Genomic DNA, 20,176 nt, shown 5'->3' on the forward strand with positions numbered 1-20,176 from the left:
AACTCCACAAAGCTGACTATATATATATATATATATATATATATATATATATATATATATATATATATATATATATATATATATATATATATATATTATATATATATATATATATAATCTGAAAACCCTTTGGCTGCTGTGCAAGAACACGCCAGGTTACAGATGACAGCACACCTTGGGTCTCAGCAGTGGACTACGTCATATCCTCAATTTAATATTAAAGAACTGACAAGCTGCGTTTGAAAGAATGATCTTTCGCCATGCATTTTTATTCTGACTCGTGGTCTGAGTATTGTTTTTTTAAATATGACAAAACTGTGAATGAATCGATTGGCCAACTTAGTAAACCGATTTCTTTATTTTCTGTCTTTAAAATCGCAGATTATTTGGCGCCCGCATGGTTTTTGTTTGTTTGTTTGTTGTTGTTTTTTCTCTCCCTCAATGAAATAGGCGACTAAAATCCGATCTAAAAAGCATAAAAGGCTTCTTTCAAAATTTTGAAGACAAAGTTTTATTCAGAAGCTCCACTCTGCGGAATATGGATAATTTGCCCTTGATGAACCATCGCGAATCAAGCGTAAAATTGCGCTCTCTCTCCATCCCTCTCCGCCCCGGTGCTGTCTGTCACCCATCTTTTTATTCATCTCCAAATCACATTAATGTCATGTGTTGAGCCCCACGCCCCTGTTTTGCTTTTTTTCTCCCCCCCCTTTTTTTTCTTTTTTAGCAAACAAGCAACCTAAGTCGTTCATGTCATCAGCGTAATCACTTGGGAGAGTTCCTGAGGCCGGGAGATCTGGGTCCCATCCTCCGAGGGGAGACGGAGGTTTGTGTAACTCTACTCAAACCTGAGGGGGAGTTCGGAGTGTTTGGTCAACAGCAGTGGTTCCTGGAAAAGATCTGAATCGCTTCATAACCAAACCCAGCTGCGGTTCTGCTGCGGGCTGCAGCCTCTCCGTGCGTGCGTGCGTGCGGGTGCGTTTTGAGGTAGACGGAGAGGAAGGGGTTTCTGGAGGAGAGATAGAGAGGGAGGGAAAAGAGGAGAGGGAAAAAAAAAAAGAAAAAAAAAGTTTGGTCTCCTTTTTCCCCTTGACTCTTTTTTTAGTCATGAACGCCGAGACCTGTGTCCCATACAGCGACATGACATCCATGAATTCGTATTATAACCCCTCTGCTGCTCAAGGTAGGGATCACCAGGCGGACCACTTTAGGACATTTCCAGCTAGTGACATCAAATACAGCTCCACCGCCTTCCTGTCCAGCAAAGGTCAGGCTTACGGAGAGAAGTCCCGGAGCCCCTTCCAGCAGGAGTGCCAGTCATTGGATGCCGCCGCAGCTGGGCAAGGCTCTTTCAGCAAATACCAGCTCTTCATGCAGAGGTCCTCCTGCAAAACACCGCCCGCCGAAGACAAGCTGCTGCCGGAGAGGGGACACAACGGAGCGCTCGTCCTGTGCTATGGTGAGTGGAATAAAACACGGGTTACTATTTTAAAAAATAAATAAATAAATAAATAAAAGCTCCTTATTAAAAGATATGATAATTAAGGGTGGAACATTTAAAACTCTATATCAGGGGGGAAAAAAACCCAAAAACCGTTTGGATGTTGTCAGCCATCATTCATTGCTCGGCTTTCTCAAAATCCGCCTGACTGGATGGAATAATGTGCCGGAGAAATAAAAAATAAATTAATTTAAAAAAAGCTGCTCCATGTATCCAAAGTTCGTTTTTTTGAAAATAAAATTCGCCTTGCATCCTCTTCGTGTCATCTCGACTACAGCATCTTCCTGAATAGCAGCAGCAGCAGCAGCAGCAGCAGCAGCAGCAGCAGCAGCACACAGGACAGCAGCAACACCAAAACACATGGCCCTGCAGCTGCAGAGCGCGCAGCCTATTATTAAGACGACTGACCTCCATGTCCCTCAAACTATCAAATTGTCTGTTTGGACATCAAAATCAAATTACGGCGCAATTAATGTGCTAATCTGCATTGCAATCCTTAAAATCGGAGCTGAGTCGGACAATTGAATTAACGGGTTTTCAGATGGCGCACACGAGAAGGGTCAGATTGATCATATTTGTGTGTCTTTGCGCGGGTTGATTGGGTCCAGTTAGATTAATTGGCACAAGGAAAATTGCTCCAACTGGGGACTAATTAGGGTGACTTTAAAATGATAAACTTTTCCCCCCTCTGTCTTTCACATAGAACCTGCGTGTTTTGAAGTTGATTCCAGTTTCTCACCGAAAATGCCGCAAATCCTCGATGAACCGCGATTAAACTGCAAAGACGAATTATTGCAAAGACTCAAAAAATCTCCACTGACAAATGAGCCCAAGAATATTTTAAATTGGTTGTAGAAAATTATAATTAAAATAATTAAATAATAATTAAAAAAAACACATACACACACATTGTTAGTTTTTTTTGTTACTTCTCTCCACTTTAAATAATAACACGAACACAAATCAGTAATCAGTAAACAAAACCGCGCGCTCAGGTGTTTTCTATTTCTTTCTTCTTCTTTTTTTTGCACAACAAAGCATTTGTATTCGTTATTATTTTTGTTTTTATCAAACTCCTCTGCGCTTTCAACAAATGTTTTATTATTATTAATATTATTATCATTATTATTTTAAGAATAAACATTTAGGTAATTTGCTTTTTTATGAGAACGAGCTCTATTTAAAAAGCTAAAAAACCAAAACAACGTATTTTAATGTTTAAAACCAAAAGTTCAAACTCAACAGTGGACGTTTCTGGACATGGCAGAGCGCTCCTGCATGCGTCATATTTCGCTGCGGTTCTCCGACCTGCATATTCATCATTCCTGCCATGAATCTGAAGAGCAGTTTTAAGATGTTTTGACAGCTTAGTCCTCTGGTAGCTCTTTATGGCTCCATCTTGTCAGGACCAGTGAGATAATTCTTCTTTTTCCTTTTTGCCTTTCTTTTTTCTTCTTCTTTCTTTTTTCTTTTTCTTTCTTTCTTTTTTTTTTTTTTTTTTTTTTATCTTTAGCTCATGTGGGTCTCTTAAAACCGGCTGTTAAGTTTTTAGCACCCATTAACCCTGATATAGATCCGGCAAAAAAACAGAGATGAAATAAAATTTTATATTACGTTGTAACGAGGCACTTGTTAGGCTGAGTTCAAAAACCGTAAACACTCAGGATGCGAGATAGAAAAAGAAAAAGAAAAATATATTTCTATGTATTTATGGATTGATGATTGATTTAATCGTTTATTCGATTATTTGTGTTTGTTTTGCAACAAATCCAATGAGACGAATAATGTTCGAAATGCGTCAAAACCTCTCGTTTCAGGATCATTACTTTATAGTTCCATCACTGTTTAAATGCAGGCCGATTCCTAAATCGAGGCATCCGGGCCAGGTTGGTTCTTTAAGGTCTAAAAAACCCCAGAGCGGCTCGTCTGGTGTTCTTGTTTTACAGCTCAGCGGCGGATTCACCGTGAAGGAAAAGGCAGGGGAAAAACATTATATATATATATATATATATATATATATATATATATATATATATATATATATATATATATATATATATATATATATATATATATATATATATATATATAATCCTAAAGACAGAGGAACTCCGCCATTAATACGACTCAGATGTCAAACCTTTTTGTTTGCTTTTATTTCCCCTTCGGACCCCTCACACACACACACACACACACACACACACACACACACACACACACACACACACACACACACACACACACACACACACACACACACGCACGCACACACACACACACACACACACACACACACACACACACACACACACACCTTATCTCACACTGACTTGACCCCACACTGACAAACCTCCTCCTCAGAACCTCCTCAAGCTTTGGATCAGACCAGTTCCTACTTTAACCACGTTTAGGATCGCTGACGCAAAGATGAAATTAAATAACGTCTCACGTGGCCTGATAAAAAAAAAAACAACAAAAACATAGAAAATAAGAGTCGGCTTGGAGGCTGCTTTACTCGTGATTTGAATGGCTTAAATGATTTCTGACTGAGTTTAAAAGATGGAAGGGAAATATGCTGAACCTGCTTAAAAAAAAAAAAAAGAAAAAGATAAATGATTCCTCCTGTGTTCCCTACCAAAAAATACTGAAGTATTTCATCTGCTGGTTCACTTCCTTTATCAGAGATGTATTTCACCCAGAAGGGGCTTAAGCTTTCAAAGATGGGTTCTGGTGATGTGATATGCAGTCTGATATCCTCAGGTGGTTTCAACCGAGACGCTTTTAGTCTGACGGAAAGCAGAACGGTTGCTTGACAAATATTTACCTACATTTGGCTCACTAAACGTGGTGTTTACAGCCAGCAGGCTGTCAGTCACGCAGCTGAGTATAGCCAAGGACGGAGAGAGCTCGGTGCGTTGGCACGCTGAATTATGAGAAGGGCAGAAGGAAACACAGAGTGAAAGGCACTGCATTCGACTAACGCAGGTTTTATCACATAAATGGCATCATGACGATATGCCGAACAAGCATCCATAGGATTAGTTTTTGTTTGAGAAGAAATTGATTGATGAGTAAAGAAAACTTAGAAGTACTCACTAAGGATAGTGTTGCAAATGATTATTTTGGAGCGGCATGCCAAGACAAAACGCCAGGCCAGATGGTCAAGAGCATTAAGGTCAAGATAAAGCACCTTTCCTTAAAAAGTGCTTAATAATCAAAACTGACAGTCAAAATGTTTGGTTGTGACTATACTATGATGTAACTACCATCATTAGTTATGAGCTTAAAAGCAGTATAAAATCTATATTGTGTAGACCGCAAGATTATAGACACAGCTCCCAGGATGTGTCTCCTGTCAAGCAAACCTTTCTAAAAACACTTCAGATCAACTTTCAAAGATTACAAGGAAGTCTGGCTGCTTAAGGAAACACTGAGGAACTGTGCACAGCTACATTATAGTTTAGGAAATTAGATGAAATTGTGCAACTAATTTTGCATGAAAGCATATTGTGAAAGTGCAGAACTTTTGAAAAATATGACAGAAATCATCTATCTATCTATCTATCTATCTATCTATCTATCTATCTATCTATCTATCTATATCTATCTATCTATCTATCTATCTATATCTATCTATCTATCTATCTATCTATCTATCTATCTATCTATCTATCTATCTATCTATCTATCTATCTATCTATCTATCTATCTATCTATCTATCTATCTATCTATCTATCTACATTTTTGATTGGATCACTGCAGACTGATCAATACGTCAATAACATTGATGTCCCTAGAGACTTCCTCTTTTGATGTCCCCATGTCTTCTCCCTGTGTCCACGGTGTTGACCTTTAGCTTGGCTTCTCTGCCCCTCATATGTTTGGAGAAGAGGGTGAGTACTCCTCTGAGCTTGCAGCAGAGAAATCATTTGAAACTCAGGATGAAACTCTTTGGTGTCAAATTCAAACTTGCTGCAGCTTTCAGCATTGCTCCAGTTTAACAGTATAACAGGTCCCATTATAATCCATTAATGCTTGTGATCCCTTGTCATATTTAACTGGTGACACAATTTAAACTAATAAAAGCCATCATTTGGCTTTTATTTTTTTTTGGGGGGGGGGGGGGGGATATAACCCTGCAGGCTCTTCAGAGCATTTAAAGAACATTTTGGATATCATTTCAGCATCCTGAGATTTTGTCACTCTTCAGAGTTTTCAGTTCCCCTTTGTGCCAGTTTTTGACCCCAACACAACCACTTCAGCCTCTGATAACAGTCGTCTGTACAGATTGGTTGGAGCAGGGTGTAATGGGAACCAGCCCAGCGGCTCGGACGGCCGAGGAACGCTTCAGCAAGTCCCTGACGTGAATGGAGGTGACAGGAACTCAGGATCATTTTACCATTTAGCCTAAAGTTTGGCAGGATAATTTACATTAGGCTCAGTTTGCATGGCCGACTGAGAGCAGCCGGACAGAAAAATGCTCGTGAAGTCCACGAGTTCTTTTGGTCTCGTTGACTCTGTGTCACGTAAACTGAAGTCTCCTACAGAAGCAGGACTGGATAAGGCAGACGGAGCGAATTAAATGTTTTAATGCTCAGAGTGAAGCGAGGTCAAAATCATGGGTTTGTGAAGGTAGCTGTTATGCATGGCATTGTGGTTTCACCAAATCCTAATCATCTAAAACTTTATAACAGGTTTGAATGTTTGGCGTTGTTCAACTGCAGCAGTTAGCAGAAAACATGAAACTACTTTACAAAATATAATGGTCGTATTTGTCTTTCTCCTATTTTTTATGTGTTAAGGAAATGCGTGAGAAAGTAGAAACCTTATATTTAACACTCTCCTAACAGCTTGGTGTTAGTGAGCGGGTTTCGCCAAGGTCACATATGAGGAGAAATATTAGCTCCTGTTTGTTTTTGTGGATTTTTACATAGATTAAACTGCAGTTTCAGACTGTGACTTTAAAATGAATGCATTGTGGAGGATGATCAGTCGAAGACATATATATATATATATATATATATATATATATATATATATATATATATATATATATATATATATATATATATATATATATATATATATTTTTTTTTTCTTTCAAAAACCTGGTTTTTGATTTTATAAACATAAACAACTGACTGCATGGGAACAAATATTTTAAATCAAACTGGTAATGAAACTATGAGCGAGAGAAAGAGTGTGTGATCAGGCAGATTTAAATGAATCAAAATTATTTCACTGACTGCATGTTTGTTTCACATGACATTGTATTATCCATGATAGTTAAAAAAACATTGCTTTAATGTTTTCTCCAGCTCTTAAAGAAGCTTTATTTTCATTTCAATTTAGACCCTTACTCGCAACGCGTTTCGGCACATGACGCATGTCATTTTTATAAAAGAAAGCAAAATTATATTCCCCGAAAATGTTTGTTTTGAACATTCGTCATCCATATTTGAAGATTGTCAAATAAAAAGCATTGATAAGATCTTCGGCCATGGTGCAAAGCACGTCATTTGAATTTATATGTTTAAAATAATTTCTCCAAACAAGGTTATATATATATATATATATATATATATATATATATATATATATATATATATATATATATATATATATATATATATATATATATATATATATATATATATATATATATTAGATTAGAGAATGTTGTTTTTATAATTATACCAAAAGTAATTTAGAAGAAGCCAAAATTGTTCACACATATCGAGTGATCGGCAAACGGAGAGGCAAGAGGATTGGCAATAAACAGGACACTTTTCTAATATGCTACTATCTCAGCCTTGTGTTTAATGTAATGTTGCTGTCTTATATTCTAAATATGATAAGAATTTTTAAATCTTTTTGCTGGCACTGTGTGTTGATGTTAAGTTGAGGTTGCAAACAGCTTTTGTCCCCCTCTAGTGGTAAAAAAAATTATTACTATTGAATACTACTACTACTATGACTGTAGCTATAATAATAATAATAATAATAATAATAATAATAATAATAATAATAATAAATAATTAATAATTAAACAAATGAATGATGACAAAATATTGTGGCTGTTTTAGATTAGATCCTGCTCAAAGGTCATAAAATTGATATTATGCATTTCCTTTTCCATATTTGATCTCATTTTGCTCCTTCAAAATTGGATAGCTCATCTTCTGATTAGGAAGCATGTGGTTAATCGCTCTCCCTATCAATATGTGGTGTGTAATTTATAGTATTTCCTTTTAACACTGTGAGCTGACCCCAGTCAAGGCAGTCAGTAAAAAGCCAGGGAAGGTGCCCTGTCGCTTTACAGCCAGTTAAAATTACTCTTTGATGTTGCAGCAGTAATATCTGTCCGGCGGTTTTGACCTTTTAGCCTGTAAGGACTTGTTCATCGACATGCACACAACCTCACTTTGTGCATTGCACTGTGAGTCAAGGATATTATTAGAGCAGTAAACATATAAATGTTGCTTTTGGAAGCAGACGTTTTACGCCGACTGCAGTGAAGTCAGATGGAAGTTTTCTTTGCTCTTTATAACCTACTTTCTAAGCACCTAATTGTTAGGCATCTTCTCTGTTGACATGCAAAGCTCCAGAAAAAACAATGTTGCTGAGACAGACGAAATTAAAATTAGATGTGCTTCTACCGATGTCTCTGCCTCAATGTTCTGTGTGAGCTGCATTTAAAAGTCTGACATATGTTGAGATGAAACGCCAAATACAGTCCTTATGTCTTTGCCGGAGTTTACATCTAGACATATATGGTGTTGCTGGCAGGAGGTTTTAATATTTGTCTCACCTGTGACAGATTTGAATGAATTAAAAGCAGGAGATTGTTACAATATCACGGTCTTGCCAGAAAACTTTAGGGATGCTGTTTGGGCAAAATCCTTTGATCAGAGAGAGGCCTCATGATTTCAAACAGCCTGAGTGCTTTATGGGGACCATGAGTCCCAGCAAAGAAAACATGACGCAACAGCAGTTTGACATTTGCCCCCTTTGAAGCACAATAGGAAGACGTGGTCATGTACGCCAGGAGTCTATCTCCAACTATGCTGCAGAGATTTGCTTCTTATGAAGCCTTTTGTAAAACTAAACAAAAATAAAGTAAAACACCTTCCAAATGTAGTTAAATCTGTATGTCTGCATGCACAGCTGCAAGCAGGAGACCTCCAGATGAGTTATAAGTGGTCAGTGAGGGGGAGGGGCACAGGTTATTTAGGAGTGACACACCTGAACCGCATAATGGCAACAGCAATTAGTCGACTTAACGCAACAATGATACCAGACACATATCAGAAGTCGTTCTGGAACGGAAAAACGTCAAGCCTTTGCATGGGCCCAACTTTACTCGCTACTAGACGTAACCTAAAAATAGCCTGATCTGTACCTTGAGTGCAACCATTTCAACTAAAATCTTCCAATTATGCTATGATATCAATATCCAATATCAAATAATAACTCCAATGTTGAGTCAGAATTCTGCCAAAGGTTTGTTGAAGTCAGTCAAAAAACATGCAGTCTTCTTGTTTTCAAATGTTGAAACCAGTATTGGAGAGTTTGGTTTGCTATTAGCACCTGATTATTATTATTTTTTTCTAATATGCGTCTATTAGAGAAAATTCACCAGAGGGCCAAATGTTTCTCCATAATAATAAAAGTTGTGTAAATTTAGTTATGTTGGTTTAAAATGCAAAAAGTGGTCAAATAAATAACGATGTCAACAAATATGTTATCTACAGGTTACTATATTTAAAAATATCCTTTTATTTTTTATTTAAATCCTTTATCTTTCAATAACACTATATCAACGTGGATTCGTTGACAGTAAGTTAATTATGAGTAGAGAACTTGAAGCTTCCATGAGGTTGGAAAAAAAGTAAAAAAGACAGCTTTCTTCCTGTTTTAAATACTTCTTTGTATTTTCAGGACAGCGATTCAGTTTTTCTTCAACACCTCCTGAATCACTAAGAGTTTCTATGTCTACTCAAAATCAGACATCTTGTTGATTTTGCATTCTTCAGGGTGCTGCCTCTCTCTCCCTCAATCTTTGCATCCCCTACTGTGTGTCTCTGTTATCCCCTGGTTACCTTCATGACATCAACGTCCACGAAATGGTCCTAGGTTGCGAAAAATGAAATTTCCTTGCACTTATTGCACAAGTGTTTCTTATTAATTGTTTCTTTTTTATGGCACAGGGACAAAGTTCAATCAAAAATTAGTCCTATTCCAGAGACTGTGCTTCTGCGAGAACAATTCCTGTTTATTGGTAGATATGGAACTATCTGCTCCATATCTAACCTTAAGTTATTTTTCTTATCAGTCCGAATTTAGCTGTTTGTTATAGTGATTCATCTGTGTCTAATTCTTTCCAGGGAGTTAATTACAGGATTATTTCTGTACCTCTGTAAGAATGGAGATTGTCAGTGAAGAAATAACTTTAAGCGTCGCTGATCTGTTTAATCGTCTGACCTAATAAAAACACAGCTAAGAAAAGAAAAGAAAAGATGTGAACCCAGAATGGCACTTTGAGGAACTTGGTGTCTTCTGATATATGATTTGAACTTAGAAATACTCACAATGCACACTCCACATCTTTCAAGAAAATATAATATATATGCAAAGTTCAATACCATCTGGAAGATTTAAATTGAAATTTCAGCTTTATAATTGAAATAATAAAGATGTTTGCCACATTTTAAGTGCTATAGAAACTTCAAAACATCTCCCAGTTTCACCTTGATAAATCGTTGGATGAGCAGATAAGCTTTAGATGTCAGCAGTCCTAAAAATAATTTGATAAAAGGTCGTGTTACTGAAACTGAGTGAGACAGCTCTCACTGAGCAGCCTGTTCCCATGTCCTACATGGGAATGTGTTTTACTGAGACGATGCATTAGCAGTCCTTTTTTTCCAACTTTGTTCTGGATCAGGCAACGTTTCCAAAGGAGCAGATAGTTCACAACAGAATACTGGCAGAAGCAAAACTGTGGAAATTTATGATCGGAGAGCGGCTTGAGGTTTTACAGCGAATCTGCAGCCATGAAGAAATCAAATGTGAGCGCAATCGACAGGGAGAGTGAGAGATTTTTAAAAATTGTTTTTGGATCTGTAGAAACTGGTCAATTTATTTGTGACAATAGTGGTGCAGAAATGACTCGATAGGCACTCTGAGATATTTTCACTGACAAACAGCAACTGAGTGGAGAGAAAAAAAAAGAGAGGTGTTTATGAGTGTGTCTTGAGGACAATGCTGATGGTTAAGAAGTCTTAGTCATGGAGTGAAATCTGCAACGTTCAGTCAGTCATAGAAAAAACATCTGTAGTCTACTGGGTTAAGCAGCCAGTTTTACAAGCACACACTAAACACTGTGGCAACACATTTCACAACAAAGTTTCATCACACAGAGTGAGAAACGTCTTTGTTCCGCCCCGTCAGACCTCATAAATTAAAATATTGGTCCTTCAAAGAAATCATTATATCTGAATGCTCTGTCTGAGGCTCGTTCCTGGAAGTTTGGTCAAAGGAGACCCCTTGTTTTCTTTTGTTTGACATTAGATAGAGCTAATTAGATGATCCATGTCTATTCCCAGGAGGAAAATTCTTTATGATGGGCCAAGATCAAAAAAAATATCACACAGAGATTTTCATTGGAAGATTTTGTTGGATTTATGACCAAAATATTCAGCAGATTTTTGCATGTGAGCCAAGGCAAGAAAAGTGTTGACTCTGAGCTCGGGTCCTCTACCAGAGGCCTGGGAGCTTGAGGGTCCTGCGCAGTATCTCTGCACATTTCTGGACTGAGATGTCTGATGTTGTTCCTGGGATCTGTTGTAGCCACTGCTCCAGTTTGGGGGTTACTGCCCCGAGGGCCCCGATGACCACAGGCACCACTGTGGTCTTCACCTTCCAGGCCCTCTCCAGTTCTCCCTGAGGCCCTGGTATTTCTCCAGTTTCTCGTGCTCCTTTTTCCTGATGTTGCAGTCGCTTGGTATTGCTACATCTACCACAACGGCTTTCCTCTGTTGTTTATCCACTACGACAATGTCTGGTTGGTTTGCCATTACCATTCTGTCTGTCTGGATCTGGAAGTCCCACAGGATCTTAGCTCTGGCGTTCTCCACCACCTTTGGGGGTGTTTCCCACTTTGATCTTGTCCATATTCTGTCCATATTCTGCACAGATGTTTCTGTACACTATGCCTGCCACTTGGTTATGTCGTTCCCATGTTGTTATTTATATATATATATAAATATATATACTGAGCACTCAGGCCAATAAGGTCACCTGAAAAATGTAAATACCTTTGAGGACCAAATGTATCAAACACATATATTCTTCTGCGTCTTTCTGTCTTCTGAAAATCACACTGTATTTTCCCCACTACAATACATTACTCTTATAAATACTCCCCTTTTCCTAATTTATCTTCAGTTTAATAGCAACAAATTTACAAAGAGTTGTTCCAGTCCAATCATTCTTCTTAAGAATAACACTTTTAAGAGTTTCACACACTTCCTGTTTCTGCAGGTAAGGACAATTCAGGCCTGACAGACTCTGATTTGGCCCCAGACTCTGATCCACCTGGAATGGACTCCAGATACTTGGCTGTGAAGGACCAAGGTGTCAAGGCAGCCTCTGAAAGGTCGCCGAGCAATGACTTGGCGAGTCCGCTGGAAAAAGTCGATGGTGGCGAAAGCAACAAGGGCAAGAAGAGACGCAACCGCACCACCTTCACCAGCTATCAGCTGGAGGAACTGGAGAAGGTTTTTCAAAAGACGCATTATCCTGACGTTTACGCCCGGGAGCAGCTCGCTTTGAGGACTGACCTGACCGAAGCCCGAGTGCAGGTAAGAGCCAACACAACTAAATGGACGTTGGATTCATTTATTCTGGACACAATGCTTTAAAAAAAAAAGCTCTGAAGAGAAAAGGCTTTAAACAACAAAACCTCCTGCACCCTTCAGCATCTGCAGAGATAAAGTCACTCTCAGAACAACATGAGAGATTTATCTAGTAATGTGGGAGTGGGGAGAGAGAGTGTGGGGGAGTGAGAGCTTGCAGAGGCCAGGGGGCCCAGGGTGGATCAGGGGGCTGAGGTTTGAGCTGCCTGGGCCTCATATGTGCAGTTTAAAGAGAGCAGACTTTCATCAACACATGGCTCTGCAATGTTTTTCCTTAGGATTGTCTTGATGGCTTTATCCCTTTGCACTTTCAAAGTTTAGTTTCCTGAAATTGCAAGATCTCTGCTGTCGGGTTCTCCATGAGCTGAGGCTCACAGCGCCCCTTTGACCTTTTAGGCTCAATTAGTTTAGAAACTGGTCACAACTGCTGTAATGCATTCCCACATCAGAGAGAGTGAAAGAGACCTCCACCATATCTGCTCCATGTCTTTGTGTGGTGCATGTGGATGAGAACCAAAGCCCTTGGATTTTCCTTGTTTTTCTTTCATTAAAGACCCGTTCAGACAAGAATGTGTCCCTGCTGTGGTCTCCAGGAGGTGTGAAACTTTTCCCATGGGCTTCCGCTGGTTCGTCAGCGACTGTTATCAGCTTACTTCAAGTTCTGGCCAAAACAAGCCTAATATGTTAAATTCTGGCTTCGTTCTTTCCGTGTCCGTCAATTTAGATGAGATAAGAGATTGATCAAAAACAATCACCCAGATGATGAGCTGAAACGGTGAGCGAGAAATACAGGAAATCTGTGCAGCCTCCAGGGCCGTAACTCACTCCAGAGTCTAAAGGCATGCCGCTCTGCAGTTGTGCTATCACTGACCTGCCCGCTGCAGATGGATGCAGCTTTACAGTCGTCGGCTCTCCCAGCAGTCCACTTAAACACTCAGGTTAAAAAGATAAAAGGCACAAGATGCCTTGTCAGCCACAGGATAGGGTTTTGTGCTCCATCCAGGTAATTTGCATGTAAGAGGGAAAGAAAAGAAACAAAAAAACTCATCAGGTCAGCATCTGGAGCAAAGAAATGTTAGAGCACCCTAAACTACTGATAAAAAGCATTCTCCAAAACATATAGCTTTTTTCTTACAAAAGAAAGGAGAGCAAACAGACCTCAGTGGTTCATGTTTCACATACACGCACATCAAATAACAGGGCACCTTTTTGTTAAACAACGCCAGGGCCCGGTGTTGTTTGCTTTTTTAGTCTCAGGGTTTCAAAGGAAGAAGGTGAATTCAGATCTGAGCCACATACACTACATGTGAAGGTCAGGGGTCACAGGTCAGGGGCTTCAGTATCGTCACATCTCTGAGATTCGCAGCTCTGATACGTCCAGGGAGCCGAGACGGCATCGGACGTGGAGTCCTCCGGGGAAACACAGGTGTCCACATGAGTTTATAGATGAAAGATGAGACGCAGATCCCACCTACAGAGAGACAGAGGAGGCGAGACGGTCAGAGCGCATCTCAAAGGGCCGAGGAATATCCGTAATGTTACATTATGATGTCAAGTTGTCTGCTAAACTGAGATAGAATGTGAAACCATTTTAGCAACAAGAAGAAAAATGGTGTTTTTAAGTCATCCTCATTTTAAATTTAAATGATTTTAGCACAGACAGACTAGCACTATTAAGCTTTTTGTAAACCAGACGAATGTTTGATCTTTAGCACTATAAGCACGACACCATTATTTCCATTCTCCAGAACAAAAACAAAACACTATGCAAGCATATGTTGCAGAATCTAATGCATCGGTAAAAGTTTACAACAAACAGCACAGGAAAGCACTGCTGCAAGTCTTCCTGGATAAACTGCATTTTTAACGAGTTTCAAATGAAAACAGTAAACATTCATAGTATCTCTTTAACCTCAGTCCGCAGGTGCCCTCTGATGACCTTACAGGGAATATCAAGTTCTCCACTTAGAGATTTTTTTTTTTTTGCAGAAAATGAGAACAAAAATAGCTGATGAACATAAACACTGGTCAGACATCCTCCTGTTATGTTGTTGGAGTTTTATGGCAGCTGGAAAACTGAAGCCAGGCTCAGCAGCCCCTCTTTTTTTTTTCCTCTCCTACTTGGTTTGGAAGGTGAAATGAGTGACAGCAGAGGCAGGTTATCAATCCTCCGAGCCGCGCTCTCACTTCAAAGTGTTTTCAGCCCCCGTACAGCCCTCCTGCTGGGGCCAGTTTGGTATTTCTCTGCTCTTTCTCTCTGGAGCAGTAACATAAATAAAGGCTCATTGAGAGTCTACCAGCTACTTAAGCTGTCAAGGTCTTTACCAATTACTGTCACAAGGCAGTGTGTGCAACATAGAAATATGTTAGAGCTGCATAATAGCCAACAGACTTGGAGCAGGGCAAAAACTGAGATGTCCATGGATTCAGGATTTGAGGAAGAACGTGACGAGCTCGATCATTACAGTAAATCCATAAAGTGACCTTCGGAGACAGCAGTCTTCGACTGGGTGGTGATGATTAGGCTCAAAAGAAGACATATCAAACATCAAGGAAAGACGGATTATGGCCTCAAATCGGCGTGCCTTCGTAATTTAGAAGAAGACCGTGACTCAAAGCCAGAGGTTTTAGACTTCAGGAAATTAAAAGGGAAGATCCAAACAAACACCAATTATCATCCTATCTCACTTTTCCATTCCCCCTTTTTGCACGATATCAGGAGGGCACCAGAAAAATAGTCTGGTTGGTAACATCAATGGAAGAGACATTTTCAGGAGACAATAAAATCAAATGTTTACATTTAGATGTTTAGATTTGCTTGCACAAAAAAAAAAAAGGTAGATGATTACAGCGCAAGAGAAAAAAACACATTTTGATTACTTTCAGATTCTCCACTAGAAAGCCAAACACACAAATTTTTGCAGTAAACACAATGAGATTTAGATGTCAAAGGCAATTATGGAAGATAAAACACACACTCTGTGGTCAGACAACAAATACGCATTGGTGAGATGATTTTAGAGCTACAAACTACATGTAAATTTCTGTAGCAATTTGTTTCGAAATCATCCGCTTCCTTTTCCGCCTCAGTCACACTCACACAGCTTTAATTGCCTCTGAGTTGCAATTTTGAGACTGTGAGTTCACACTAAGGTTGTGGGTTTTTTTTTTTTTTTCATAAGAATCAGATTCCCAATTAAAACATCCAGATAAAAGTCCTTCCTTTTGATCTCAAGCAAAAGTGTGTTTGGGTTTTAGTAACACTACATTTCTGCTATTCCAGTCTCATTTTAACTTCACCTCAAACTTCTTGCTCTCTTCAAAGATGTGTAAACTTTTGTTTTCCATTTGCAGGTGTGGTTCCAGAACCGGAGAGCGAAGTGGAGGAAGAGGGAACGATTTGGTCAGATGCAGCAGGTCCGAACACATTTCTCAACTGCTTACGAGCTGCCGCTCCTAACGCGTCCTGAGAACTACGCACAGGTACAGGAGCAACATGTTAAATCGTGCTCAAAATGCAACAGATAGATTTGGTTTATTGAGTGCTAACAGGCTGCGCAAGAGATTTTTGTTTTAATAAGAATGGAATAGTTGAGTTCAAGTTTGGTCAGTCTTGTTGTCACTTTTGAATTGATTTATGTTGCCAATCTTGGTCTTCTTTTTTATAGCTAGAAAAAAAGCTTAGCAATCAATCAATGGCTTTATGTTCAGCCAAGAATGGTCCAACTCAGCGGATGTAGGATTTTGAAAAACAAATGTTCAAGTGAAGCCCAAGTTTTTGAAAACATCAAAATATCATTTTAAAATAGAGTTATGCCAAGCGCTGTGGCTCAGACATCAACTTTATTTATATTAGCTGGCTGCAGTTTGCTGCTATGAGTTCTGACGGCAACATACTCACCTTTGATTCAACTTTTGAATAGCCGATAAAACCTTTTAGCAAGTCTTTAGGTTAGCAAGGGATGTCTTAAAATATTACAGGTACATCCCAGTACAGCATAATATTGTGATAAATATCAACAATGTTCCATGCTTATAATGGACCGGCAACTTGTCCAGGTTTCCGATATTGGTTTGAAAGTGGCCTAATTCAAGGAACGCAGCAGTTGTAGTTCATTTCCTTGATGCAGTTGCTTTTGAAACCCTGATTGTAGACACAGTGCACACCTTATCAATCTCTCCAAAGCGCATATACAGTTAGGGCCAGAAATATTTGGACAGTGACACAGGTTTTGTTATTTTAGCTGTTGACAAAAATATGTTCAGAAATACAATTTATATATAATATGGGCTGAAAGTGCACACTCCCAGCTGCAATATGAGAGTTTCCACATCCAAATCGGAGAAAGGATTTAGGAATCATAGCTCTGTAATGCAGAGCCTCCTCTTTTTCAAGGGACCAAAGTAATTGGACAATGGACTCCAAAGGCTGCAAGTAACTCAAAAGGCCTTTCCCTCGTTAACCTGTAATCAAGTAAGTAGTTAAAAGGTCTGGGGTTGTTTCCAGGTGTGTGGTTTTGCATTTGGAAGCTGTTGCTGTGACCAGACAACATACGGTCAAAGGAGCTCTCAATTGAGGTGAAGCAGAACATCCTGAGGCTGAAAAAAAGGAAAAAATCCATCAGAGAGATAGCAGACATGCTTGGAGTAGCAAAATCAACAGTCTGGTACATTCTGAGGAAAAAGGAATTGACTGGTGAGCTTGGGAACTCAAAAAGGCCTGGGCGTCCACGGAAGACAACAGTGGTGGATGATCGCCGCATACTTTCTTTGGTGAAGAAGGACCCGTTCACAACATCAACTGAGGTCCAGAACACTCTCAGGGAAGTAGGTGTATCTGTCTCTAAGTCAACAGTAAAGAGAAGACTCCATGAAAGCAAATACAAAGGGTTCACATGTAGATGCAAACCATTCATCAATTCCAAAAGGACAGGCCAGAGTTAAATTTGCCCAAAAACACCTCAAGAAGCCAGCCCAGTTCTGGAAAAGTATTCTATGGACAGATGAGACAAAGATCAACCTGTACCAGAATGATGGGAAGAAAAAAGTTTGGAGAAGAAAGGGAACGGCACATGATCCAAGGCACACCACATCCTCTGTAAAACATGGTGGAGGCAACGTGATGGCATGGGCATGCATGGCTTTCAATGGCACTGGGTCACTTGTGTTTATTGATGACATAACAGCAGACAAGAGTAGCCGGATGAATTCTGAAGTGTACCGGGATATACTGTCAGCCCAGATTCAGCCAAATGCTGCAAAGTTGATCGGACGGCGCTTCACAGTACAGATGGATAATGACCCCAAGCATACAGCCAAAGCTACCCAGGAGTTCATGAGAGCAAAAAGGTGGAATATTCTGCAATGGCCAAGTCAATCACCAGATCTTAACCCAATTGAGCATGCATTTCACTTGCTCAAATCCAGACTTCAGACGGAAAGACCCACTAACAAGCAAGACCTGAAGGCTGCGGCTGTAAAGGCCTGGCAAAGCATTAAGAAGGAGGAAACCCAGCGTTTGGTGATGTCCATGGGTTCCAGACTTAAGGCAGTGATTGCCTCCAAAGGATTCACAACAAAATATTGAGAAAAAACTTTTTTGTTTGGGTTATGTTTATATGTCCAATTACTTTTGAGCTCCTAAAATGTGGAGTGTTTGTAAACAAATGTGTACAATTCCTACATTTTCAATCACATATTTTTGTTCAACCCTTTAAATTAAACGTTACAATCTGCACTTGAATTCTGTTGTAGAGGTTTCATTTCAAATCCAATGCGGTGGCGTGCAGAGCCCAACTCACAAATATTGTGTTGCTGTCCAATATTTCTGGCCCTAACTGTATGGGCTTTCCTTCTAAACTCTCTCATGTCCCGTTGCATACTTTCTTACAGACTTTTGTTGTTTCGCTCAATGAAAAAAAAAGTGTGGCTAAAGCAAGATTAACATCAAGATAAATTTTGCTGTCCTAAAGGGGCAATTTTTTGCAGCCAGCAAGGAACAAATGTGTCCTTTGAACAGCTTCTTTAGTCGCGTGGCTCAGTAATGGCTGAATCAGACTCAGGCTCGCTCTCTTACTCATTATTGTGAAGGCCATAACATAAGATTACTGTATGAACAACCAGCAGAGAGGCGTAATCATTCTGACTGAATATGACAAATCAAACATAATAATTTTTATATATATTTTTTCATGACACCTCTACCTCTACCTTTTTGACAATGTTTTCAGATCCAGAACCCCTCCTGGATCGGCGGCAGCAGTGCAGCATCTCCCGTCCCTGGCTGCGTTGTTCCCTGTGACACCGTGACCACATGCATGACCCCACACCCCCACTCTGCCAGTGGGGTCTCTGACTTCCTGGGCGTATCGAGTCCCGGGGGACATGTCGGACAGCCTCACATGGGCAGCCTGTTTGGCGGCTCTCCTGGCATGGCTGCGGGCATCAACACGTACGATCTCAACATGGATCCCGACCGCAAGTCCTCCAGTATTGCTGCTTTGCGTATGAAAGCCAAAGAGCACAGTGCTGCCATTTCTTGGGCAACATGATGCGCCGATGCACGCTGGATGGGGGATATATTACGCAGACTAGGGGCACTTAATTCAAAACTCTGCAGGAAAAAGTGACTGCCTTTATAAATGCTGCAACAAAAATGATTATGAGCATCGGAGGTGGCTGGCAGAGGTTTGCCAGGTTTCAGTGCCTCTGCTGGAGGAAAGTCAGTGTGAAAGCCTGATGGAAAGAAATGCTGTGTAGTCCTAAAGACAGACAGAGAGGAGGATTTCAAACACTCTCATGCACGTTTATTGTCTGTGCATTGCTATAAGTGTATGCAGTGTGGAGTTTGGTGCTGTTTTCATTTTTACTTTATTTAATTTTTTTGTAGGATTTTGTTTTTTTGAATCTTTGTACTTTTACAAATATTTCAACCCCAAAAAAAAAGAAACAGAAAGTCATTGTTCTTTTTTTTTAAGCCACAATAATTTCTTTTTTTCCATCAACAATATTTTTAGCATTAGAAAATTTTTTAAATCTGAAATACTGGGGCTGTAAAGAAAAACGAGTGTTTCAGAAAATCGTCCTGCACATCCATCACGTCGAGCAGCTCCTCGCTTTCAGCACAGTTTTTCAGCAAATACTGCGAGTTTAGGAACGTCTAAACCCATAAGTTATTCTGTTTCCTCACATTTAAATGTCGAGTGGGTGGAACATGACCAGGCTGAGTCGGATCGAGATGGGAGATCCACCTGCTGCACTGAGTAAGTCTGCTGATGGCCGCAGAGAGGAGGCGATGGACGAGGAAGTGAGAGGGGAGGTGCACAGCAGGCCTGCTGCTCTCTGGACCTGAGAGCCTTGAAACAAAAAGGACATTTTGTCTAAAAAGGGGACTCAACTGAGCCCCTGGCCTTGCTTCGGAGAAGGAAGCGCCCTCCGCTCAGTCAGACTGTCAGGAATAACACAGAAAACAAGCAATCCCCGTGTTTGAAAGAGAGAAGACCGGCCCAGATTACAAAGTGTGCGTTGACACTTTGAAGCTTTTCAAGGACTTTGCCATTTGTTGAACTTTTTAGGATTTTCAGCCAGAATGTGTCTAGCTGTCAAAGCTGAACATACAGATGGTATTTTTATCTTCTTTTCTCTAGTTGCTCTGCTCAAAATACTTAAAGCATCAAAGTCACTGTTAATTGAAAAACATCTTTATAGGGGGATGGCCATGTGACAGTAACACAGTTATTAATAATAATCTACATTTCA

General features: G+C 39.8%; 1 protein-coding gene across 1 annotated transcript; it reads left to right on the forward strand.

The window, feature by feature from the left end:
- Positions 1–794: 794 nt before the first annotated feature.
- Positions 795–19,242, forward strand: LOC129369399 (homeobox protein aristaless-like 4). Its single transcript, XM_055044761.1, has 4 exons — positions 795–1,459; positions 12,045–12,364; positions 15,773–15,901; positions 18,649–19,242. Exons 1-4 carry the CDS (start codon positions 1,108–1,110, stop codon positions 18,967–18,969), a joined length of 1,122 nt encoding a protein of 373 aa, XP_054900736.1. The 5' UTR covers positions 795–1,107; the 3' UTR covers positions 18,970–19,242.
- The last annotated feature ends 934 nt before the right edge of the window (positions 19,243–20,176 follow it).

The sequence above is a fragment of the Poeciliopsis prolifica genome, unplaced genomic scaffold, assembly GCF_027474105.1.
Source record: "Poeciliopsis prolifica strain line A6 unplaced genomic scaffold, Auburn_PproV2 SCAFFOLD021, whole genome shotgun sequence".
Lineage (NCBI taxonomy): Eukaryota > Metazoa > Chordata > Actinopteri > Cyprinodontiformes > Poeciliidae > Poeciliopsis > Poeciliopsis prolifica.